Source organism: Callorhinus ursinus, unplaced genomic scaffold (assembly GCF_003265705.2).
Source record: "Callorhinus ursinus isolate GAN/ISIS: 27379988/994484 unplaced genomic scaffold, GSC_fseal_2.0 scaffold4, whole genome shotgun sequence".
In the NCBI taxonomy this organism is placed as follows: domain Eukaryota; kingdom Metazoa; phylum Chordata; class Mammalia; order Carnivora; family Otariidae; genus Callorhinus; species Callorhinus ursinus.
Genome location: NW_027397066.1, coordinates 150,368,857 through 150,386,076, shown reverse-complemented (window position 1 = coordinate 150,386,076; position 17,220 = coordinate 150,368,857). Strand labels below are relative to the sequence as shown.

Genomic DNA, 17,220 nt, shown 5'->3' with positions numbered 1-17,220 from the left:
GAAGGCTGATTTGGCAAAATAGATCAGAAGACTTCAAAGAAGGCTGATTTGGCAAAATAGATCAGAAGACTTCAAAGAAGGCTGATTTGGCAAAATAGATCAGAAGACTTCAAAGTGTTATGGTCTTGCGCCTAGCAATTCCACTTCTAGGACTTTTAACCTCAACCAAGATTAATGGGGGACACGAACAAGGATAAGTACATGAGCAAAGGGCATCCCTGCAGCATTCCTTCCGATACTAAAAGATGGAAACAGCTTGGGTGTGCACAAAAGCAATGGGTAAAATAAGTATGGTGCAACTTACTGATAAGATGCCTTGCTGCCTTGCAATCTATGCTACAGGCAAAATGGGTAATGCCAGGAGCAGATGGCCATGATACACTCTTTTTAAAGCAGGTCACCAAACAGGATGTAGATAATGATCCCAGCTTTGCTTTTTTTTTTTTTTTAAATGGCAATGGAAAATTACGTACCAGAATGTTAACAGTGGTTATCTCTCTGGATGACGGTGTTGTAGGTATTTTTTGTCTTCCTCTCTACTTTCTGGATTTCCTGTAACAGAAGCAGATTACTTGTGTAAAGAGGAAAGCATATTTGATGTGATTCATAAGAGGAGGCCGAGTCCTCCAAGTTTGGATGGAGCACATAAAGGATAGAATTCCGTCACCTCGTTCATCCTTTCCAATGTTGCTCAAGGGTACATGTCCCCATTGGCTAGTTTCTTTCTTTCTTTCTTTCTTTTTTTTTTTTGACTTTACATTTTAAATTTTAAAATGATATTTTAATTTTAATTTTAAAATGATATTTAATGGTATTATGTGTTTAAGCGTATTGCTTTGTGTTTAATCCAAACTGCACTGAGGTATGTAGAGCAAAAATGTAAAGTCTGGGGCACCTGGGTGGTGCAGTCGGTTAAGCCTGGCACTCTTGGCTTTCGGTCCTGAGATCGAGCCCCCTCTGGGCCCTGCACTGGGCTCTATTCTTAGTGGAGTCTGTTTGAGATTCTCTCTCCCTGTGCCCCTTCCGCTTATGCTGTCTCTCCAGAATAAATAAACCTTAAAAGAAAAAAAATTAAAAAAAAAAGTAAAGTCCTCCAATCTTTTGGCTTGCGAATTTCATTCTCAAGAAGTGGCTCTGTTAGCAGGTTCATTTATGTGAAGGGCTTCCAGACATTTTTTTTCATTTGCAAGTATATTTATACTCTGAACAAGGAGCCTGTTGCAGGACTCGATCCCATGACTCTGGGATCATAACCTGAGCCGAAAGCAGATGCTTAACTGACTGACCCACCCAGGCGTCCCTAAAGTATATGGTTTTATATTCTAAAAGATTTTTTACCTAAACCAAGATCACAAAGATTTTCTGCTGTGATCTTTTTCTAGAAACATAATGTATCTATTCTTTTAGCAGCTTTTAGAATTTTTTTTCCTTTATGACTGGGTTTCAGCAATTTGATTATGATATAACTTGATGTCATTTTCTTCATACACGAGGTTGATTGACTTTCTTGAATCTTTGGGTTTCCGGTTTTCACACATTTGGAATTTCCATCTTTCATATCTTCAGACATTTCTTTTTCTCTTCCAGCCCCTTTCTGATAGTCCAATTGTGTTTTTTGACCACTTAATACTGTCTCATTGCTCACTATAGCCCAGTTCCTTTTTCCCAGTTTTGTATCTCTCTGTGCTTCACTGTGGATAGTTTCTATTGCTATGTCCACAGGCTCACTGATCTTTCTTCTACAGGGTCTAATGTGCTGTTATTCCTTTCTAGAGGTCATTTTTTGTCTGTTTTACAGATCACATTTTTCATCTCTAAAAGGTTGATTTGTCTTTTTTATCTTTTTTTTCTCTTCCTATTCTATTTCATGATTTTCAGTTATACACTTCAGTCTATTTATATAATTTGTAATGGTTGTCTTAAGGTTCTTGTTGATTAATTACACAGTCTGTAATTTCTGATTCTGTCCTGTGGATTCATGTTTCTCCTGGTTACAAGTAATGTTTTTCTGTTTCTTTGTATGCCTAGTAATTTTATTCTTTTTTTTAATTGTATAATTAACATACAGTGTTATATTAGTTTCAGGTGTACAATGTAATGATTCAACAATTCTATACATTACTCAGTGCTCATCAAAAAAAGTGTGCCCTTAATCCTCATCACCTATTTCACCCATCCCCCACCCACCTCCCCTCTGGTAACTACCAGTTTGTTCTCTGTATTTAAGAGTCTGGTTTTTTGTCTCTTTTTCCCTTGGTTCATTTGTTTTGTTTCTTAAATTCCACATATGAGTGAAATCATATGGTATTTGTCTTTTCCTGACTAATTTATTTCACGTAGCATTATACCCCCTAGGTCCATCCATGTTGTTGCGGATGGTGTGCCTACTAATTTTTATTGGATGCCAGGCACTGATTTTTATAGTGAATGTTGAATGTTGTTGTTTCTTTAAAGAGTGTTGGGCTTCATTATGGCACACTATTAAGTCTCTTGTGGATCATTCTGATCATTTAAAGGCTTGGTTTTTTTTTTTAATTCTTGGAAATCATATCCATGTACATCAGTCTGCTTTGGACTCCTCAGCTAGCATTAAAGATAGAAATAAGATCATTAATTTGAACCAAAAAAAAAGAGTCATCACCAAGCCCAAAGTCAACTGGATTTTCTTCTATAGTATTTTCTAGGAGTTTATAATTTCATGTTTTATATTTAGGTCATGATCCATTTTTAGCTAATTATAGTGAAACATATAAGGTCCGTGTATAATTTTTTTTGGCATGTGGCTGTCCATTTGTTCCAGCACTGTTTGTTGAAGAGAATATACTTTGTTCATTGAATTGCCTGCGCTCCTTTGTCAATGACTAGTTAGCTGTATTTGTGGCGGTCTATTTCTCGGCCATCTGTTCTGTTCCATTGATCTATGTATCTACTGATTCACCAATACCACAGTATCTTGGTCACTCTATCTTTATAGTAAGTCTTAAAGTTGAGTAGTGTCAGTCCTCTGACTGTTCTTCTTCAATTTTGTATTGGTTATCCTGGGAGTCTTTTGCTCTTGAAATAAACTTTATATTTTTTCTTAATTTTTTAATTTAGATTCAATTAATTAACATATAAGGTATTATTAGTTTCAGAGGTAAAGTTCAGTGATTCATCAGTCTTATATAATACCCAGTGCTCATTACATCATGCCTCTCTAAATAAACTTTAGAATCAGTTTCTTAATATTCACAAAATAACTTGCTGGGATTTTAATTGATATTGTCTTAAATCTATAGATCAAGTTGGAAAGAACTGACCTAGTAATAATATTGAGTCTTCCTGGGGCATCTGGGTGGCTCAGTTGGTTAAGCGACTTCCTTCGGCTCAGGTCATGATCCTGGAGTCCCGGGATTGAGTCCCACATCGGGCTCCCTGCTTGGCAGGGCATCTGCATCTCCCTCTGACCCTCCCCCGTCTCGTGCTCTCTATCTCTCATTCTCTCTCTCTCAAATAAATAAATAAAATCTTTAAAAAATAATAATAATATTGAGTCTTCCTGTCATTGTTCATGGAACATATCTTTATTTATTTCGGTCTTCTTTGATTTCTTTCATCAGAATTTTGTAGTTTTCCTCATATAAATCTTGTTCACATTTTCCTCAATTTACACTTTAGTCTTTCATTTGTTTGGGATAAATGGTATTGTGTTTTTAATTTCAAATTCCAATGCTTTATTGCTGTTATATAAGAAAGCAATTGACCTTTGTATATTAACCTTTATCCTGCAACCTTGCTGTAATCACTTATTAGTTTCAGGAGAATTTTTTTGTTGTTGATTCTTTCGGATTTTCTATACAGACAGTCACGTCATTTGTGAACAGTTGTCTTTCTTCCTTCCCAATGTGTAAACCTTTTATTTCCTCTTCTTTTCTTATTGCATTAGCTCAGACTTACAGTATGGTATTGAATAGGAATGGTGGCAGTGAACATTCTTGACTGTTCCTGATATATTAGTCTTTTAATGCTATTTTCTAGGATATCAGCATATTCCTGTTAAATTTATGCAATATCCTGTATAATCTCTCTGAGGACACTAATTAAAGGTTTTCTTACAAGTTATTTTCTGCACTCTATCTCTGTTTTCTCCTGAATTATTCTATTTGTTTATTTTTAATCCTCTCTTTAATATTGCTCATTTTCTTCTGATTCTTTTGACATTTGGTTGACTGTTTATATTTACGCATAAAGGACATAGTTCTGTATTGATAGCTGATACAAATTTCCTCTGCAGCTATGTGAGACTGTTTCCCCATTGACCCCTTCCCTAAATAGAATGACAGACTGTTCATTTTGAGTAAGTTGTGTGGGCTCTTCTGAAGGTGTGAGAAATAAGTAAGAAGGTAATAAGATTGGCTTCCTAAAAAAGTGATACAAGGTTTGTAAAGCTAAATGTAGTGCCTGGCACCAATAATCATGTTAGTTGCTATTATTGGCCATAGTGGTCATGATGGTGGTTGTATCCAGATTTGTGAACTTAATACCTACTGGCACACCTAAGTCTTTTCCAGGCAAAAATTGCTACTTTTATGAAGCACAATCTACATGCCAACCTCTTATATACTGTATTTATTCCTTATAGTAATTATGCAAGGTAAGCATACTATTTCCGTTATGCAGATGAGAAAACAGAGATTTGGAGTAAATAAATCACATTGCCTATCAAACAGCTATTAAGCAGCAAAGACAGGATTCCACACATTTCTGTGAGTTCCCAAAGTCAGAGAGTGCTCTCTCCATCACACCCACTGTGTTGTCCCTCACACACTATTACTGAGTCAGGCCTCTCTGCTATGGTGCCTCACTGGTTGATCTTTTTAGTCTTAATTGCATGCTTTTTTACTCTTATTTTAATTCAACTTGTTAGTTTCAGGCTCTCATTCCTGAGGGATTTTTCTTTTAATCTGGCTCTAATGAACAGCATACAAATTGCTGATAAAATATTTACTAAAAAAGGCTGAAGATAGAACCCTGAAGCAAGCCACTATAGTCCTTCCTCAATGTGAGATTGATCTATTATTTAGCACTACTCAGTAAGGTGGCTCACTCAGACAAATTTGCCTGGCCCTGGAATAACAAAACCTGTCCAGAATGAGACTTACAACAGTAACTATAAATAAATGAATAACTTGAAAATCTCCAAGATGCTCTTCCTATTCTAAAATCCTACCCAAATCCACCTTTACTTGTCTATCACCCACACATAATCGAATCAGTTTCACATTCTTCACAGATATCATCACAAGTGTCTTATTTTCATTACTTCCCATACTTTGGAACAGAGTGGGATCAGTCAGACTTCAAAGCCAGGTAGAATTGGTTTTTAAATATGTGGTTCCCTGTATGGTCTTGAGCAAGTCCTTAGAGTTCACTGAACCTCAGTTTCTTTGTATGTAAAATGGGAGGGAATACGTCTGCTGTCAGGCCTAGATATACTATATATAAAGCACACAGCATCTAGCTGACTAGCTTTGAGGAAGAAGGAGTACTAGACACTGCACTAGTAATCATTAGCATTCATATTTTCATGTAATAGGCAAATCCTACAACAAAGAGTTTTATACATTAATTTTAAATCTCTGTGTCTCTGGACATCTGTGTCTCTAGATCCATTCAATGATCACAATTAACCCCACAATGTCAGGGGCCTGAGACCTTTTTCTTCGTTTCTTTTTCTGTCTTTAATCTTTTCCGGCTTCATCTTTGAAAGCATAAAATAGAGCCAATTTTTCCAGTTCAAGTGTGTGACCCTTGCCCCCTGAAACCTGGTAGATAAAGGTGCTTCTCTGCACAGGCTCCCTTCTGTTTACACATTCCATCTCTGGGTTGTGTTTAATAAATGTTGCAGAGGTGGCTCAAAAAGACTGAATGATGGATAGTGTCTTTTTTTTTAGAGAGAGAGAAAGTGTGTGTACATGCATGCTTGTAAATGGGGTGGGGGGTTTGGGAAGGGCAGAGGGAGAGGGAGACAATCTTAAGCAGACTCCACGCTGAGCACAGAGCGCAACATGGGGCTCAATCTCACAACCCTGAGATCATGACCTGAGCGGAAATCAAAAGTCCGACTCTTAACTGACTGAGTCACCCAGGAGGCCCCAGATAGTGTCTTTTTGAAGAAGTCCAAGTCGTGAACAGACAGACCTAGGAAGATACCTGTGAGCTCAGTAGGAGAGAACAAGGCTTTAAAGACAGATGAAACTCAAATCCTTGTTCTGCACCTCAATTTCTTTACCCCTCTGCCTTCAGTGTCCTGTCTGAGGATGAGGTGGCTGATGGCAAATCTATTTAGCTCATAGGGCCATTTTGAAGTTTCTGAGACACAGTGTGTGTGAAAATGCTTTGTGAACTGGCAAGTATCATAGGGATGCTAGCTGTTATTACAGAAAGGGAAGTTATTTCCCCCATGTCAAAAACTTGCAGAAATATATTAATATGTAAGGAATGTAGGTAGGGAGGATAGAAAAATTCATTTCATTTAAAAACAAGAGGATTACTGGCAGGAAAACTACAAGCATTATTTATGAGGGGCTCATATGAAGAAATACCCAAGGTCTATAGGCCTGTCTTTTTAATCTTTTTTTGCAAGTGATACTCCAAAATTGCAGCCAAATTAAGAAAGGGTCTTTGTGAAGTGGGGTTGGTGAACTTGTCTGCATCACTATCACTGGGGACACTTGTTAAAAATGGAGACCCTGGAGCCCCACCCTGGCCCAAATATCAGAACTGCTAGGGCTGGGCCTCAGGAATTTGCAAATTCCCAGTTTGGTTGTATTGCAAACGGAGGTTGGAAACCAATTGTGCTAAGGAAGCATGATTGACTCCATCGGGCAGTAATGAACTCATGATTTGATCTTTTGTTCAATTTTTTTTAAAAGAAAACAACGCTGGGTGCCTGGGTGGCTCAGTCAGTTAAGTGTCTGCCTTCGGCTCAGGTCATGATCCCAGGGTACTGGGATCAAGTCCAGCATCAGGCTCCTTCCTTAGCAGGGAGCCTGCTTCTCCCTCTCTCTCTGCCTGCCATTCCCCCTGCTTGTGCTCACTCTTGCTCTCTCTGTCAAATAAATAAAAACCTTTAAAAAAATGAAAACAATGCTAAAAAATTTTAGAAATTAAAAAGCAGATTAAGATCCATAGTCCCATCAATACAAAGTACAACAGTAGTTGTATTTATGTTTTGGCATATAAGTAGCATGTTTTAATTATCACTACTGTGGGTTTTTTGAAAATATAAATTTGCATGTTGTCTCCAAACAAAGGAATTTTATTCACAAGCTAGTAATTATAACAAGAACTTAGATATCAACACGGTGCCACTTTTCCTCCTAAACGCCTACCAAATTTCAAGCTTCTGTATGTCAGCAGAATCAAATGTGGGTGACTCAATCAACATGTGTCTATATTTTACTTAACACAGATTCACAAGAATGCTGTCTTCCTTCCTGAAGCTTGCTCAGCCCCCTCAAACATTTTACCACTCAAAAATCTTTTCTATTAACTTCACCATGGTGGGGAGTTAATTTCCGCTGTGGAAATATTTTCACTGTACAAAGTTGAAATAGCCACATGTGTTTCTCCTCCTCACTGTGCCTAAATTGTCAGCCACTTTGACCAAGAAGCACAACCATGTCGCAAGTCATCACTGCTAGTTTGCCCCCGGAGAGGGGTTTGTACGTGCCCCAGGAGCTCCACATGTTCAGCCAGGAGTTATAACTCTATATCTATTCCTATATCAGTACTGGACAAATATACTACTAGTATTTAAAAGTATCACCCAAGGTGGTAACTGAGGTTTCTTGAATAATTCTGACATACGCTCTACAGTCCAGCCAATGGAAAAAACTCCTGTTTCCTGAGCAAGTTTCCTATCTCCATGTCTCCAGAAAAGCACTATTTCTCTATATTCAAATACTACCCAACCCTGGTAGAATTATGCGTGGTATTTTTTTTCTTTCTGATCCTTTACTTTCTCAACTCCCCACTAACAAATGTGGAAGGAATGTTGGAATTAGAGCATCAGTATTTAGTAATATTTAGTAACCCCTAATGAAAACATCAGTTGAAGTGTTGATGAGGAGCTTGTCAATGGAGAGACCAGACCAGCATCACTTGAACCCATATCTATGTTAGCATCACTAAAGTGGTATCGCCAGACAGTGTAAGCCTCCTTATAGTATATGATGTGGAGCACATGGTCCTTCCATAAGGCATCCCTACGAGAAAAAGATGAACCTGGATCTAATGGAACCCATTGAGTTAACTCTATGTAAAAGGAATAGGGAGATAGAGAAACAAATCATCATAAGGAAGCAAAATCCAAAATGCAGAACATTCTATAGGACCACCAACCTGGTTTTTACAAACTGATGGCATGAAACTAACCAAAGTGGGGTTGTGGGCTACTCCAGTAGAGGGAGAGATAGAATAATCATATGTGATGTATGAAGCTTGTTTGAATTCTGAATAGGACAAACCAACAGCAAGAAGCCATTTTTGAGACAGTTGGGGAAATCTGAATACAGATTGGATGTTAGACAATACCATGGAATTATTGTTAGCTTTGTTTGGTGTGATAACGACGTTGCAGTTATGTGAGAAATGTCTCCACATTTTAGTGATGCATGCAAAGTATGTGGAAGTGACATAGCATGTTTCAAGCCATTTGTTTCATTTCATTTCAGAAAGTTTCAATCCTTTATTTATAAAGTGATTTGTCTTAATATCAAGAAAGTAATGTACAATTATTGAATGTGGGTGATGGGTATGTGGGTGTTCATTATACTCCTTTTTATACTTTTAAATGTTTCATTGAAATTGTTTTAATCTTAAAATATTACATCTGAATTGTCCTTTAAGGTCGAGTTAGTGTTTTCTTCCAGGTGGAAGTGATTTCTTCTTGCTGAGCTCACAAAACCTCTTTTCAGTATGTAATTCTGCCCACCTTGAATTGTTGTCACTTGGGTATATGTCTCACCTCTTTATCGTACCACGGGGCAGACTCCTGCTTTGTTTCCTCTCTCTGTCTGCCTGACACAGTACATTGTTGACAGTGACTGAATGAACACAAGAATATAGAGCTCTAAGAGCCAACACTACTACTATTTCATGTTCCCATGTGGAGGGAAATGTGAAGTAGCCTCATTCAAGTTCAGTTATCTTGAAGCTGAGACTCAAAAAATGGGTTTCAATTCAAATTCTTTGGCTTCTTCTCTGATTCAGAGTGACAGGGCCATTACTATACTTTTCTCATCTAGGAAATGGGTGAGGCACTAATGACTTCATGGGGGCAGGACTTGGAATGCCTGGATGTTGGCAAACACTCCATGAGGGAAGAGAGAACTCACTGAAGGGAAGGCAATATCTCATCATGGCAGCGAACGCCTGGGCTGAGCCCTGGCTTTGCAGATAGGCTCACCTCTTCCACCTCAATGCTGCCGACCCATGCCTGACAGGTCAAGTCAGAAAGGTAAAGTTTTTAGCAAATAACAAGGCAAGGTTTCCAGATTGCAGACCTAGAAGCCAGTCGGAACTGGATTAAGGCGGGCCCCACAGTTTACTAGCTACTTGACCTGGAGAGACACTTTATGTCCCAAGTTCATCTCTCTGTAGAAAGAAAGTAGTAATGCCCATCTCACACCGTTACTGAAGAGATTACTACTGATAATCTGTATACACGGAAAAATAGTAAATTATTTATTAAACAATGACTTCAGGCCAGGCACTGTTCCAAGATGGCCCAATAGCCTGTAATAACTAATTTAATCCTTGCAACACTCTATTGTAAACAGTTATTATCCCCAAATTAAGAGACAGAAATGTTAAGCAACTTGCCCAAGGATACACAAGTAGAAAATCGCTAAACCAGGATTCAGAGCTCAGTATTCTTGTCTCCTGTGCGGCGTGGTCTCTCTCAAACATGACAGTGTACTTAAGACGTTATAGTACCTGCTATTTAAAAAAGTAAACCAGAGTCAAGCTGAGTTTTCTGTCATGAAACTATATGCATTCCATAACTTCATGCACGAAACTTTTTTTTCAGCCAAATCATCCCCCTGCCTCTAAAATAACATGCCTCGTCTTCTGGAGCAGCGAGTGTAATAGGTGGAGGGACCCAGAGCCATCAACAGTTTTCTGGGCCACACAGCAGCCCCATCTACATTGGCCTTTGTGCCCCTGCCCACCACCACCACCAAACATCCTGGCTTCCAACACCAGGCCCTCAGAAACCCCTCCTAAAAAAATAGGTGGGAATCCCAGTGGATCCCAGGGCCACCTTTGGGCATCATAAAACCCGGAAGAGGGAAAGCATCACCCAAGTTGCTCTGGGCGTCTTCTAGTTAATATTTATTTAGCATTCTCTATCTTCTGTTCTTTTCCTGCCCTCATCTTGTTGGTTTGCCTGACAACCATGAGAATTATATACAAGCTGTTGGTCTTGACCTTTAGAAAACCTACATATTTGTGTGTCAATATCCCAAAACATTTTCCATATGTTGCATTTGAACTTGAGCACGTCAGCTGGTGAATGAAGTTTCTCAGCATCACGGGCGCCTGCGACCGCCTGCCAGCAGCTCAGTCTTGGCAGGACAACCATTTTTGCCTGGGTATTTGTGTTTGCACAATTGGTTTAATATTTTGGTGCATTTTCCCTCTAATTTAAGACAAATAGTTGAATAGTCACTGAAATTATGCCCATAATGATGGATGAGTGCATAATTTAAAAACACCTGTGAGAGGCTGAAAATAGATGGTGAAGATTTGCCAAATAGACAAGACGTAGTTGAGAATTTCATAACGTGGCTTAATTCTGTAGAAAACTGCTCTCTCCCCACAAAACAGCAAAATCCATTGTTTAACTTTTTTCAGCATTCACCATTGAGTATGCTTTTTCAGGAAGGCTTTATGTATGAAACAAAGAAAAGTTTCAAACCTCCCCATTTTATAGGTAAGGAGACTGAGACTCAGAGAGATTAAGGGATTTGCCCAAGTTCACACGGCTAGTACGTAGCTTGCTTTTGAGTCCAGGTTCCTTGAACCCCTGACTCCCTGCACTGCACCAGGAGTAGGGAGAAGTCTGCCTGAGTGTGCCCGAACTCCAGAAGGGCACACAGCCCCCAGACCTCCCTGTTCCAGCAGCAAACCTGGAGGTTTCTCCTCTCGATGGATGGCTTCCGAGGCAGGTGGCAGCCCTCATGGAGGAGAGAACAGGGTATCTGAACCTGAACCTGAACTGTGGGTCAGGGGGATGGAGCCCCAGGCAGGGCCACCTGTGCACCTGCTTTGAGCAGCGAGTTCCAGGCAGTACTCGAGCTCCTGGCTCTGCCACCTCAGTGTAACCTTAGCGAGCCACCTTGCCGCTCTTATCTTCAGCCATAAAATGAGAATAATTGTAACCAACCTATCGATGCTTTCATGAATATCAAATAAATCATATATGCCAAGTGCTTTTCTACCTGTAAACTGCTGGGCAACTGTAAATAAAGGGTTTCTAGTTTCTCTATTTTTAGTTGCTGCCTCCACCACATCCCCTGTCAGGCTGCAGCTGTGTGTCAGGCTTTGAGCATCTCCCCTGGGGCAAACACTGACCTCCCTGCTCTGGTCAAAGTCTGCACAGGGGCGTAGAATCCATTCCAAATAAACAAACAGAAGTCCCTTGCCTCACCTTCTCGTCCTCTTGCTAGCTGCCCCCCACTACACACACACGCGCGCACGCGCGCACGCACACACGCATGCACGCATACGTACACGCACGCGCACACACACGCAACATGGATACATGCACAGGTTCACACGTGTACACCCTCTCTCCTTCCTTCCCTACTCCGTCTCTCTCTCTCTCTCTCTCTCACACACACACACAGACTTACACCTTTCTTCCATCCATCCTTCCCTCCTTCACCACTGGAATGGAGGCCAATGTCTTCTTGGTGCAGCAAAGCCCCTGGAGCCACCCAGGACCTGCACGTGTTACACTTTGGTTTTGCATGGACTTCTTCATTTCCTGGCTCCGCCCAGCCTGAAACTTAAAATATCACAGCAGGGTGGCAGCCCCAGCACCCAGACACAGCTCTGGTCGTCACATGGCCCCCTGAGTAACTCTAGTCTCCAGTCAGAGCTATTGGGGTGGAGGGACCCATAGAGAACCTAATATGTATAGAAACCATGAAAAGTCATCTGTATATACACTGCTAAGGAGTCGAAGGACAAAGAAGTGTAAGTAGTGGGTGATTTGATTTCAGGAATTTTACTTTTTGTCAATATTTAAATGTTCGGTTATGTTAAGCGGACATAAACATTTGCTCAGGAAGTTTAAAATTGGTGGCAATATGGCTGACCAGATATGGCTGATCATTTGGGCAGTGGCAGAAGCAGGACTCCAAGTTGGGAAAATTCTAGAAGCTACTGTTTGCTGACCCTTCATTGAGCCAGAGGTCAGGAAAGGGTGAGGCTCAGGCAGCCCTGGTGGTTGCTCAGTGGCTGTTCTTAAGAACTGGGGCTGGTCCTGGCTCCAGGCCTGTCCCTCTCTGTTGCTGGATAAGTCACTAGTATTCTCTTTTTCTGCTTGTACCTATAATACATGCTTCCTATTAAAGAATTCAAGGAACATGTAAAATTATACGAAAGAAGGTAAAAGTTACATGAAGTCCTATCACCTGAGGTAAACAGCATTAACATTTTAGGAAGTATCTTTTTGAGGCACTGCTTCCCAGTAACACCTACAATATGCGCACACACACACGCGCGCACGCGATTTTTATAATTTGCTTTTGTTTTCTTTTGTTTTCCACCTCCCTTGTCTGTCTCTACTTTCACCACCAATAGTGAGAGTAAATAACTTTGTGTTCATCCTCCCAAAACTCTCTTCATGTAACATAAAAATGTATGCATGTGTCTACATAGAGGTTTCTTTTCTTATTCTTTGGTATTTCCAAATATGGGATTAACTTCATGCACCTCTGTGCATCTTGCTTTTCTCATGTAACAGCATGTTCTAGAAATTCCTCTTAGCTTCACTTGTAAAGATCTAGTACATTCTTTTTAAAACTTGTGTAATATATTAGAGATTTTAGAATGCATATTTATTCAATAATTCCCCAAATGGGTGAGCCGTTACAGGGTTTTTTTGTTTTGCTTTTGTAGCTACAAAGATTGCTGTAATAAACGTTTTCATATCTCATATATTCCTATATAATGATGTTTGATTAGTCTCTGAGATTCCCAGAAGTGGGATTGTAAATTTAAAGATATATGTATTTTTAAATTTTAATAAAACTGAATTTCTACACAGTAATATTTCATATTTTATTTGTCTGATAAATATTTATTAAGTCCTTACTCCTTGCCAGGCAATTTGGATTCAGCAATGAGTAAGACAAAGATCCCAGACCTCACTGAGGGTTGATCTTGGAAATACAATGGGGAAGAAGAGATGAAAGAACAGTAATTATAATAAATACTTTTGTACCAAAAATGTATGAAAACATAATTCTCCCTTGCTTTACCATCAACAATTGGTATTATCGTTCATTTTTTTCCCAATCCTATTGATGTAGTGTGATTATTTTATTATCTTAGTTTGCATTTCCCCATCAGTAAGTAATTTCAACATTTTTCACATGTTTATTTAGCTAGTGGGATTTGTGTTGGATAAACTGACATTTACAATCTTTACTCATTTTTCTATTGAGTGGGTTGTATGTTAGACCCATATTCTTGTTAATTTTCATGAGCTCTGTGTATATTATAAACACATTTATCTGCAGTATGCCTTTTTCCCAATCTATTGCTCAGGTACTGACTTCATAATGGTTTCTTTTACCATATAATACCTTTCACGTTTATAAATTTGTCTTTTTGCTATCAACATGTCTTTTTATCCTTTCAGCTTCTGGCTATTCTATCATTGTTAATTGTTATCTCCAAACTCTGGGTCATATATATAGTCTCCTAAATTTTCTTTCAATTAAAATTTGTAAAATTTTTAATATTTTTTTCAGTACACGTGGAATTTATTTTTAATATGGTGTGAGGTAGGAGTCCGATTGTCTTTTCTTCTAAGTAGACAGCCATTTTCCTAATACCATTTATTAAAATAAACCATCAGTTCCCCATTGAAGTAAAATGCTACCTTTTTCATATATGCAGTTCCAAATGCACTGGAATCTGTTTGCATACTCATTATTCTGCTCCACTGATGATATGTCTATTCTTACTCCAATTTTATGCTGTTTTGATTACAGTCTTCTTTTTCATCATTTTAAAGCTAGATAAAACTTTATTTGGTCAGAGAAAACTTCAGATAAATTTTATAATATTAAAAATTGTAATTATTATTGAAAGTTCATTTAATTTACATTAGGAGCTAGAAAGAGGACATAAGAAAGAGAAGTGGTTAAAATAATTACAAGACAATACTACATAAAACTTTATGGCAACAAACTGGAAAACGTGGAGGAAATCAAATTTCTACTAATAAATCATATAAATCATCAAAATGGTGCGAGGAGGAGAAAAAATGGGAACTGACAAATTCCTATAAAAGAAATTGGAAATTTACTTGAATATCTACTTTTTAAAAAGACCCCAAGAACAGATGACTAGTAAGTTCTAGTTGGCCTTTAAAGAACAGAGAGTCCCAGGGTTATTAAACAATTCAAGGCCAAAAAAATAAAAAATAAAAAAACAATTCAAGGCCATAGGAAAAAAGGTGGACAGATCTCCTGTATGTTATGGAGCCAGCATCATCTTAGTGTTAACTCCTCATACCCAGAACCCATTCAGGAATATTGATTCTCATTTGAAATATTGGCAAATAGGATCCATCTATGTATCAAAAAGACTGATGAATTGTAACCAAATAGCTTTTATTTCAGAATGGAAGGAAGTTTCAGTAGCAGAAAATTTATCAACATAATTCATCACAGCAACAAATTAAATTATCAGATGAAGAGATACTCAATAGGTACCTGATAAAATTCAGTATCAAGTCTTTTTTTTCCCCTCTAAAGATTTTATTTATTTATCTGAGGGGTGGGGAGAGTACAGAGGGAAAGTGAAAGGGAGAAGCAGACCATCTGCTGAGCAGAGAGCCTGACGTGACACGGGGCTCAGTATCAATTCTTAATAGAAACCCATGATCCCTTATGCAAAATTCTGATACTAAAAAATCTCTGAAAACTGAGATGATTTCATTTGCTGCTAAGGTTTATCTGAACTGACATAAAGAAACTACTTAAAAACAAAAAAAGTCCTGTTCTTTTACAAATGTGAGGTATTGAATGCTCTGTACACAAGGCGTACTCCAACAAAGTACTTATGGATTATTTGTTATTGTGGCTCTCTGTCTTATATTTAAAATTATTATAGTTTTCCTTTTCTTCAAGGTGAGTTTGAAGGGAAGTGATATGAAACATGCGCTTTCAACTTTCTGGAAGAAAAGTACCACTGCGTTTCATTAAATCTAAGACACCGCTGTTTGGAAGGCTAGCCTTTATTTTATGCATCACTAACATAGGGGAAAAAGATGCTGCTAATTACTTTATGAACCATCATCAATTATAAAATACATCATGGTTTCAGAGATATTGAAATGTGAAAAAAGGTACATCTTGGAATCAAAGAGATGCTGTGAACATATCCGAAAGCCGTCAGGAACTCTCCATCAACCACACAGCCCTTCAGACAAGAGCAGGAACTAAATGTCTGCATCTTGGGGATAGGCCAGGTGGGAGGTGGAGTATGGTGGTGTGGGGTCAGCCAGAGCTCCAGAGTTGGCTCTTCAAAGGTTAAGTGACCGTGAACCAGCTATTGAACTTGTCAAACCTCAGTCTGGGACAGTGATAACACCTACTTACATTTACTTTAGAGTGAAAAGGATGATGGGAGACAGGGTTTGTGAAGTTCCTGGTCAAGAGTAAGCCCTTGCTAAATAACCACCCCTGGAATGGAGGTAGTGCTGATGTCATGGTGATGTTGGCTGTGGTCTCTAGCAGTTTCCCCACTTCTGTCATTCTAGGATCCTTTACCCAAGAAAAATCTTGGCTATATTTCTCTCACCTCTAAGGAAGTTTCCCTGAGATTACTGAGAAGAGACAGTTGGCCTCAGATGCCTGAACCATCACTGTGCCCTGAATTTATAGCCTCTCACCTGAAAATCTGAGTGTTCTTAGAAAATCACACATGTTCTCACACGGGCTCAGAGAGGAACGTGAACTTCCCATGTAATGCCTCCCGTGGCAAAGTGAAGACTAGAACCCAGACCACCAGACAGGTTGTCAGACTCTTTCTGGATGCCCGGGCTCCTGTCCCCAGGGCAGAGGGGTCCACCCCATCAGTTTCTGGAAGTTTACTCAGACCGGATGATCTCTGTGACCTAAACCTCGTCATTCCTCCTCTCTGGACCCCTTCTTCCTGCTCTGGAGAAAAAAAGACGATGCAAGCCTAGCCTGCCAGACCCCCTACTGACTCCATGTTCTTATTTTGACCTTCATTGCCCCCCCCCACTTCCCTCCTTCCTCCCTTTCTTTCTAATTGGCCATCCGGACGGGGCTGGGGGAGCTCTTCTGTACTGAGGCTCTGAAGACCTAGTCACATCACCAATCTGCTGTGTGCTCTTTGCCAGGATGGGAGTGGTGAGCAGCAAAAAGCAGGTGAAGGAGAAGAGTAAGGGCCAATGGAGTCCTGTGAAGGTCAGCACCCAGAGCAAAGACCCCCCACCACTGCCACCCCTGGTGAGTGATGGCTGTTCCCAGATGAAGGTGGGGTTGGGGGAGGAGAGCAGAGAGCACATGAGGCTCTCTGGAGGCTGCTGCTTGTTTCCAGCCAGCTTCGGGGCCATCTCTAACTAATTCAGGGCTCTGACAAATCGGCTCCTTGCCCCTGCCACCAAACGTGGCACCACCTCATGTTGGTGTGGCAGTTTAGTAGAACGTTTAGCAGCCGGATCGCCGGTGTTTACATCGAACAGCTGTGTGCTTTGAAGCGGATTACTTAACTCCCCTATGCCTCAGTTTCTGCATCTGTAAAATGGGTATAGTGAAAGTGCCTTTCTGATAGGGCTGTAACAATATGTGATGTATATACAACCATGCAATTCCGTACATACTACCCTTAGCACAGGACCGGGCATGGGTAGTCCCCAATAATTCTTAACCAGTTCTCATTTTGCAAGTGCAGCCTTGAAGA

At 39.6% G+C, this 17,220-nt stretch overlaps 1 protein-coding gene and 1 long non-coding RNA gene across 11 annotated transcripts in view; one reads left to right on the top strand and one right to left on the bottom strand.

The window, feature by feature from the left end:
* LOC112825669 (uncharacterized) overlaps positions 1-11,990 on the bottom strand; it is a 17,077-nt gene extending 5,087 nt beyond the window's left edge. The window contains exons 1-2 of one of the 2 annotated variants that reach the window (XR_003208766.2): positions 11,904-11,990; positions 474-552 (exon numbers count right to left, since the gene is read on the bottom strand). This is a non-coding gene — a long non-coding RNA (uncharacterized lncRNA). Of the gene's footprint in view, positions 1-473; positions 553-9,981; positions 10,006-11,903 lie in introns of those variants that run through there. The other variant, XR_003208767.2, reaches the window with a different exon arrangement.
* Positions 1-17,220, top strand: part of BLK (BLK proto-oncogene, Src family tyrosine kinase) — a 70,831-nt gene that overhangs the window by 32,374 nt on the left and 21,237 nt on the right. For 6 of the 9 annotated variants that reach the window (XR_003208764.2, XR_012378088.1, XM_073892521.1 and 3 more), the window contains exon 2: positions 16,658-16,766. Coding sequence is in view for 6 of the 9 variants with exons in the window: in XM_025873744.2 (XP_025729529.1) it covers positions 16,659-16,766 (108 nt within the window). In the remaining 3 variants the exon portion in view is untranslated. Of the gene's footprint in view, positions 1-12,104; positions 12,250-16,657; positions 16,767-17,220 lie in introns of those variants that run through there. The other 3 variants (XM_073892522.1, XM_025873746.2, XM_025873748.2) reach the window with 2 other exon arrangements.